This window comes from Temnothorax longispinosus, chromosome 11 (genome assembly GCF_030848805.1).
Source record: "Temnothorax longispinosus isolate EJ_2023e chromosome 11, Tlon_JGU_v1, whole genome shotgun sequence".
In the NCBI taxonomy this organism is placed as follows: Eukaryota; Metazoa; Arthropoda; class Insecta; order Hymenoptera; family Formicidae; genus Temnothorax; species Temnothorax longispinosus.
The window spans coordinates 14,887,411-14,896,647 of record NC_092368.1 but is presented as its reverse complement, the minus strand read 5'-3'; the positions used below and the strand labels follow the sequence as shown (position 1 = coordinate 14,896,647).

The 9,237-nt window shown below is 42.0% G+C and overlaps 1 protein-coding gene across 1 annotated transcript in view; it reads left to right on the top strand.

Moving 5' to 3' along the window:
- The first annotated feature begins 897 nt into the window (after nt 1-897).
- The window catches only part of Ush (Zinc finger protein ush), a 172,566-nt gene continuing 164,226 nt past the window's right edge, over nt 898-9,237 (top strand). The window contains exon 1 of the mRNA XM_071792946.1: nt 898-1,341. Coding sequence (XP_071649047.1) covers nt 1,302-1,341 — 40 coding nt within the window. The 5' untranslated portion in view covers nt 898-1,301. The remainder of the gene's footprint in view (nt 1,342-9,237) is intronic.

Here is a 9,237-nt window from a genome sequence, read left to right as displayed (position 1 = left end):
CGCTTCTGCTAGGCCATACAGTAGCGCCATACATCCACTTTTAGGAATTGGAACTATTGAGTCACATCCACTTTTCGATACTGTCAGTCAATTCATGTCCGTGCTAAAAAGTGCGGAAAAGTGACAAAAAGTAATGCAAGTTTAATCGCGATCAAGAATCGTGAGTGTTGAAGAAAATAATTGTTCACTGCAATTAGTATGGTTAACGCGATTATAATTGCGTTACAGTATTCCGGCCGTAAAAATCACTTTTATTCAGTCGCATTTGAATTACGATTTTAATTATTACGTGGCACGTATCGCACGTACCCCTGAAAATAGATGTCCAGGGGTACATGTATTACGGAACTTTTGGAATGAATTTCGATCGGAATTATTTCGTTTTCTCTAAAAAAACATAATAGAAATTTAGAAAATAACTAAACAATTTTGATTGATATCCATTCCGAAAAGTTCTTAATACGTGCCAGTACCAGAAATGTCGAGAAAAACGGGCCATATTGCGTATTACGCGTAATACAGAATTATAGAAATATGCTAATGTGCGACAGTCAAGTTTTCGTCAAGAAAGTTCCGTGCGATCGTACCGTTGCGCGCGAGTGGGTAAGTTATCGTTCGTTTTCTCACGATTGATCTTCTCTCTCCGCGACGCTCCCGGAGATGGCAGTAGCTTTCGAATTTTCCTCACCGCGTTGGAACTCACGCAGGCCCACGAGAGATCCACGCCGTTCGTGAACGCGCAGCGCGCGCGGCATTCAAACTTTGCCGCGCCGGCCGCCCGTTGCCCCCTAGCCTACCAGCGCGCTCACGCGGTCACGCCGCGCCGTAGCGGCGCGCGGCCAAGTAGTGGGGGGGAGTGTTTGGCGGCGCCGTTTGTTTAGTTGCGCGCTGACAGCGGCCGCGTTCGAACGTAATCGGCGTGTGCGTCCGCGTTTTCCGGAAGCGCCGCGCTGCCGGCGTCCGTCGATCGTCGTCGTCGTACGTCCACGATTTCGTTAACATCGCGAAATCGTATCTGCGCTACGGGCGGAGCGGAGATCCCACGCGCGCCGCCCGAGAAGTGCGTTATTTGCTCCATCGTGCTGTCCCGTCCCATTGCTCTGATATCGTCCGTCGGCTTCTCGCTGCTCTTTGTCGCCATCCCCTTCACCCTTGTCCTCCTCCTCGCCCACACGCTGTCGCACGTGTGCTGTGTCCGCGATTTGTTGACCGTCCGTCTCTCACCTGTGATCATCGTCACCACGCTGCACCCACGCAACGCGACATGTCCACGCTGAGCGGGTGATGGCAGAGCGCAGAGGATGTCACGTCGCAAGCAGAGCAACCCCAAACCGCTGAAACGTGAGTCCCGATTATGTGCTTTTTATCCTGCCGGCTTCTTCCTCTGTTATCTCGCGTGCTTCTTTAGTTGACACGTGCCTGGGCGCGGTGTCCGTTGCATCCCGTCCGTGTGGCCTGCCTGCCTGCGTGCGTGCGTATAATATGTGCTTTTGACAGCGCGCTTAAATTTCTTTCGCGCGAAAGATTCTGTCGCCGCCATGCTTGTCGTCGCGGATTTGAATCCGTTTATCGCGCGGGATTTTGCGAGGCTCGTCTAACGGATATCTCGACCTGTTGTAGCAGCCTTCACTAAATTATATAGTAATGCATTGATTCAGATTTTGTTTGCTCGAATTTGAATTCTGGGAGAGGACGAAGGATTTGGTTAGGAGTATCGATGGTTTAAAGTTTAAATAATCGCGCGACCGGCGCGAGTTTTTGAAATCGGGATATTTGGAAGTGAGAATCGATACGGTGCATAAATTATTCGGGTGATTATAATAAATTGTAATTAGACGGTCTAATTACAATTTATTATAATCACCCGAATAATTTACGCACCGTATCGATTCTCACTTCCAAATATCCCGATTTCAAAAACTCGCGCCGGTCGCGCGATTATTTAAACTTTAATTTAGACTCTAATTTAGACCGGCAGTCGCGAAGGGACAAATTATGACTGCAACCAGCACGTATAAATTATAAGGTTGAACGATCCAACAAAATTATTTTTGACGATTTGCAAATTAGATTTCGAAAGAAAACTGTTAATAGAATTGTTAACTCTCTATTATTCTTGGTTCAAAATAAACGTTAAGGATAGTTTAATTACTAAAACTTTCGATATAGAGATAGAGTGAATAAAAAAACTGTTTGCAAAGTTTGTAATTTTAGCGAAAGCAGAATTAAATATTCTCAAACTTGCTGGAAGATTTGCGAAATTTGAAATACTAACTCGATATCGAGGAAACACGTTTAGAAATTTGTTGTCGATCTAAAAAACCGCTATTTTTCTTTTTCTCACTCTTTTCTCTTTTCCTCTCCCTTTCTATCGATGGAAGCAATAAATTCCTTCGAGGATAAATCAACGACCGAATAAATTAATTCACGATGCCGGCGAAGGAGAACAAGTTTCTCGCGACAAAACGGTTCATTCAACGTCTATCTTTCGGAGTCGAAGAGGCAAATGATTAGGTAAAGGATAGAATTGTTTCGGGGATGGACTGAAAGTGCGGCGGGATGTTCAGTAAATTTTTTTATTACGAAATGGTCAGCAGGTTTAGCTTATTATTATTCGTTAGTCAATTTTTTCGCAGTATCTTGCACCTGAATTGAATTTATATATCTCGTAATTTTACCGTACTTGAAACAACGTTTTTCTTATTTTATTCTGGGAGAATTCAATAAAATTATGTTAATATATACATATATGTATATAAAAAAAGAAGAAAAAATGTTATAGTAAGAAAATATAAGAAAATGTTGTTATTTCATATATTCGTAAGAAAGTCTGTTGCAATTCTAAATTAATTGAAAATTTCTTTTATAGAGTTTTAGATTGTTTATAATGTTTTAATATTGTTTTTTAAGTACGTATTATTTTTTGATGCTGATAGTAAGTAAATAGATAGCAATAAATAACAAGATATCAATAGTACGTTATTCAACTATTATATGATTTCAGTACACTAGATGAGCAATCGATAAATGAATATTGATAATAAAATATCAAAATACACAATGAATAGCATTAATAGATTAATACTAATAATATCATTATAATGGTCATTATACTATTAATGTCATCATCTTTGTTGCTTTCAGAGGTGATTTTTTTGGTCAAAATTTTGTAGGTTTTGGTAGAAATTTTGGCATTAAAGTTTTATAAATTAATTCTACCAGAATATCTTCGTAATATTTGCTAGTTTATGAACGTGACAGTACCAAAAGGTCCATGTGGTTTTATATCTATCTATAACAAGAATTACGAGAATGAAGTACCTACACATAACCGAGAAATTTGGCGTATTTTAAATTCTGTTTGTATCTTTTGCCGTCAAAAGCAGTGCGAATTTTTTGCTTATCCCTGATAACGCGTCGCGTTTAGTTGCCGCAGCCTGTCAGCTGACCTTTCGATTCTAACGGGTCTCACAGTATGAGCACGCACGCACTCGACGGCTGACATGACACATCTGACTATCGCGATTACGCGGATTTCGCGCGTTTGTATAATTAGCCCTCCACAGTCGGCCCTCACCCTTTGACGAAGTGCCCAATCCTCGATCCCGTTAGCCATCGCAGCTTCCGCGGATCGTACGTATATTTATCTGTCAGGAGTCTGGAATTTCTTAAAAATGTTATAACTAATTAATTTTTAAGCATTAATTTATTAAATTAACTAAATTTATTAATTTATTTAATAAATAATGTATAAGTTTATTTCATTTATATAATAATTCTATCACGTAAAATTCTAATTAAAATACATTAGCGCTTTAATTTGATAATTTTGCTGCGATAATCATCGGCGATATTCAAGTCCCATTTAAATCGCCATTTGAAGAAACGACGTCGCGCGATATTACATATCGAATAAAGGAGACTCCCAAAAGCAAATTTTTTTTCTATATACGTAAATATCTCCATATTTTTCGATCACTCTTCGAAGTACGAGAAAAAATACGCGAAAAGTAATCGATGTTCTCGGCTCGCGGTACAGTTTCTCCTCGGTTTTCCGCGAATCATTTCCCGTCGATGCTCGTTTCTTTTCTCGCGCCGCGAATCGCGAAACGATCGAGGCCAGACGAGATCCCGGGCTCAGATCCAGTGTGTCTGGATCCTTTTCGTCGCCCCCTTCGCCCTTGTCGCGGCCGGGCATGCGATCTTGCGATCACGTGGCTCGAAAGTTGGAACCCACTTTCACGTAGCTGCGACTCGTCGGACCGGGTACCTCTTTTTCTCCTTCTGTACCTTCCTCTCCCCGGTACCCCGTTTCACGATGTTCTCGCTTCGCGAACCTATTGATTTCGTTTCGAAGAAATCGCTCTCGCAATATTCTTTATTTTTTTCCTTGAGCTCACTGAAATTTTCTTCAGGAAAGATTTTACATTGAAAAATTCTGGTCGATTTTGTCTGAAAAAAATCAATTTCGAGAAAATTTGAGAAAAATGATACTTTTACCTAGAATTCTTAATATTTAGAAAAAATTCAACATTGTAATTCTATGAAAAAGCTCTGCTAATCTTGTTTTGACTCGATCATGTTCTATAGTCTATAATAGAAAAACTCGTTAACAAATATATATTATATAATATTAAATATTGCTATATTAGCGTTTGACAAGAAAATTAGCGCGGATTTCTAACATTCCTAAAATTTTTAGAATTCTTTCCGGAGGTCCCCTATATAGTGGGACACAGGAAAATCATGCGTTTGCAACGTGCATTGGGGCCCTCTCGTGGGACACCGACGTTAATGGCCGAGTAATTATTGCGAAGCCGGCTCGTGCGCGTGACTGCTAATTGGGAGCGACCGTAATTGAGTTAATAACGCCGTGTTAAAATAGCGGGCCCGTCCCCTCTTCCACCCGCTAATACGTCTTCCCCCCTTTCACTTCATCGCCGTCGCTTTACTTTTCGCGTATCTCCGGCGCCTTTATTCGCGATTAAAATAAATCCGAGATGTTATTGCGCTTCAAATAATCTCATCCTACTTAATCAATTTTATTATAATTTGCATTTTTTTTATTAATTTGATCTTCTTATCTCTATCCTTTTTATATACTTTCGTCTGAATATATGCGAGGAATTCATATATATTTATTATGTATTTCATATCAAACTAGCATCACTAAAATCATTTTTCTTTTATTTTTCAATCTATTTTTTCACAAAACTGCATCTGTCTTATAATTGCACCTTCTGTACAAGTCTTAAATTTTTTAAGAGGAAATCTAAATGGAGCTAGCAATTTTTGAAACTTTTTTTTCAAAATTCGCAATTTAATCGTCAAGCTAAAATACTCCTAAGAAAAAGTTACCTCGAGACTAGTCAAAAATTAATTAATTTAAATTTTATTGTTTATTTACATATATTGAATCTTTATTTGCTTCCCTGAAAATTCGTGGAACATCCTTTTCTCTTCGTGTTATTGACCCTCCCGTTTCGTCGATTACTTCTTTGACTAACCTCTGCCACGTAGAAACGATACCGCAGGAATCGGCGGCATTTTTATAACGCGCCGATACTTTTCGTCGTGCATTGCACATGTGACGGCGATAACGATCGCGATCCGTGACTCTCGGAGCGGCACGACCGCCGCTGTTTCCCTCCGTCTCCCTTTCTCCCACCCTTTCCGATGTTTCTGCCTTTTACGGCGGAATTCCGATGGTGCATTCATACGACTCGGAAGTCGAAACGGCGAAAAATGCGAGTTTCGGCCGCGCGCGGGGCCCGCTAACCGATAAGGCCCTCTCTGACGTTGTCAATATTTTGTGGTCACCCGGTGCTCCCTTATCTCGTATCGCTCGACGACCAGTTGCGACAACCGTGCCTCCTCTCGCGACCACGTATCTCTCCGTCAAGTTTATAAATACAGTCATACAGCGGTGGCGATTAGTCGTAAATTTGGTCATCCTCGTTCGATTAAAATTTATGCGCATTAATCGCGCGCGCGCGATTCGTCATAGAATGACAAGACTGCGATCGTTTTTTATAACCTTTCTCAAAGAGAAATTATTTTTCTTTTTATTTTGTACGCGTTTAATTATTTCGTATCTTTTATATTTGTATTGTAGACCGATAATAAAATAGGGAAACTGCCCGTTTCTTCGAAGATTTTACATCTGGGACAGAATTTTTCTCAAGAGTGTTTTTCGCGTGATATGTAAAATTATCTCTGTCGGTCTGTAAATATTAATTTAATTTAGTCTCAAGTAATCTGAATTAAATTAGCGCCTGAGAGACGAGAAGCGTGATGTCACCGCGGCGACATACCTTTTCGCGGAAATTATTAGAAGATGAATTAAATTGCGCACGATTCACGCGACGCGATTCAATTTACAGTTTACAATGTAATTTGATCTTTCAAGTGCCCGATAAACGTACAAAAATTTCATATGCCAGGTACACGGATGATACGATAGGAATCTATTAATATCTATTCTCTGTTACGTTACAAAGGCCCCGTTCTCATTCCTCGTTATATCACGAGGATCATCGGCCTTCCCCCTCGGCGTTTCACCGCGCCCATAAATAATATGGTAAATTCCCTCGCGCTAACGTCGTCGCAATTTCGAAACGAGGCGCCCCGGGCCCATCGCGCCACCTGAGGGTGCCCAGTGTTACGTAGGGCCCGTGGGAGGGTCTCTCTCTCTCCCTCGAGCCCGACCGAGTATCGCGCCGGCGGATCGACGATGCGGAGTGGGATAAAGGTGGAGGAGGCGCCCCGCGGGGGTCTCGCCGGCGACCCCCGCCGAGCGCGAGCGTCAAATTAATAAGCGATGATTTTATAGAATGCTTTATTGAATCGTGTTCGCCGTAAAGAATATCTCCCATCGCCTCGCTCGCCATCGATCGCGCAAAACGACGGTTCTCATCGACGAGCTTCTCTTCTCGCGGATCCATTTGTGAAAAGTGAAAAATTAAAACAGATCTCGATTCTTTCCATGAGATTTATTGACTTTCAGCTGTACATGATTATACATTAATTACGTCCTTTCAATTAATAACGAATTAAGAAATTAAAAGGGGAGAAGGGGGGGTAAAATGGTACTCTAGGGAACCCAAGAAGGAACTGAGAGACACTGGTCCGAAGGAGGCGCGTCTCCCTTTTCTTCCGCGCCGTTGTTGTTGCCGGTATATCGTTGCTAATACGACGAGTCGGCCGCGCCTCCCCCGAGATGTGATTCCTCTAGTAAGTTCTCGCGTATCATCGCGCGGAGAGATCACTCGATAGCGACACCTCCGGAGTCTTTTCGTCCGCTTAATCGAACGCTCTCTTCGATCCAATGATCGAATGATTTCTCTGTCTCCTTCTCTCTCCTCGAGAACGAGATGTAACGCAAGCCTCGTGTCGCTGATAGACACGATGCCGAACACATTGATGCATATACCCGTCGTGTCGGATGCTGGTCTTGTATGGTTAGCTGGTTGTATTGTGACGGCATTAGGTCCGTACGAGATGTATTTCGTGTCTGTTGGGCAAAGGTGCATTGCAGCTGATTGTTTTATCTTGTAAATTTGTCGGCAAAAGCAACAACTGACCCTGATAATTGATTTTGATGGCACGTTTTGAGTAGTAAATTTGCTTGATTTTAAAAAATTTAATGTTTTAAATTTAAATATCTAAGAAGATCCAAAATTTTAAACTTTAGGTCTTCTTTCCAGTTTGAATCTTTTGTAATTTTTGAAGTCGAGATTTTGTATAAAAAAATTCTAAATATCCAAGCAGCACAAAATCCCGAGTTTCAAACACGGATTTAAAGATTTAATTTTTCATAAAGGGATAATTTTTAGAATTCAGGGGAATCCCGAACAGTTAAACACTCGAATCCCCATAAATATTAATTGTTGAAGATTATAAAAAGTCTCGAAATACTCGATATATTAAAATTCAATTTCCGTATATTGACAATTCAACAATTTTATTTTAAAGTTTAAAAGTCTCGAAAATTTTTAGTGTCCACAATCCGCTCGAATTCACTCTTTGCGTACAAGAGAATCGCAACGTCCCCCGTTTTCTATAATGCTCCGAAAGGACCAAAAGAGATCCTGTCTGCATCACTTGCGGCGGAACAGGCGGGTTATCGGTGCAAAGGTGCGTTTACACGCGTGTAGGGAGCCCCTCCCGTCTCGGCCCTTAGTCGGCCAACACCGCGAAGGAAACGCAGGGGGAGAGGAGGAGGCAAGTGGGTACGAACGGAGGGCGATACAAGGAAGGAGAGGAGAATCGCGCGCGCGGACACCATTCCGGCGAGATGCCGGGGCCGTGTCGTAACAGGCCGGAGTGACACCACAATGCGGTGTAGCAATTTGTAGGCTCGCCCTTCTCTCTCCCTCTCTTACCACCCTCCCTCGTTTCCCCGTTCCTCGTCGCCCCCTTCGCTTCAGCTCCTCGCTGTATTTATGGGGCCAGTCCCGGTATCGGTTCCGCGCTCTCTGAAGGAAGGACGAGGTGCACCAACAAGAGGTACTACAGGTGAGGGCAGTCCAAGGGCGGAGGAAAGGGGCGACCGAGAGGGCGACGCGCGGGAGAGGACCGAAGGAAGAAAGGCTAACTAGGCGAGATCAGCGGCGCGATAGTTGTCTCCGGCGCGTTTCTTCGCGAAGACAGGAAGGGCCTTCCCGAGAGAGAGAGAGAGAAAGAGAGAGAGAGGGGGGGGGAGAGGGATCGCGAGAGACATTCGTGGCAGCGGCGGCGAAATAAGGGACCCGGAGAGGAGAAGATAAGGACCGCTGATTGACCTTCCCTCGTTTCTTTTTTTTTCCCTTGACGTTACACGCTGCATGTATTCTGAATCACTTTATGTATGTTCCAAAACCGTGGATTCTGATTGACAATCAGATTGTCGCGAAAACTTATTATTTGAAAGATTTTGTGGACCATCGAAGTTTTTAACGATCAAAAGCGTGTTAAAGTAAATCGTGATTACGCTTTAATTACTTTGCACTAAAAACGTTTTTTTCTTACAATTAACAAAGATTTTGCGTGACAACCATTCTCTTTTACATCTCTGATATATTTCAGTCAATTATCTGAATTTTTCGATCGATTTTTTAAATCTGTGCGAAGATTTATAGTCTACTTAAATTTCCAATTATCATTTTTTACAACTGTTATAATTTTTTCTTCAATAAATATTCTTTTTAAGATTTTGAAAAGATAGATAAACGGATATCTTAGAATTTGATTGCTTTA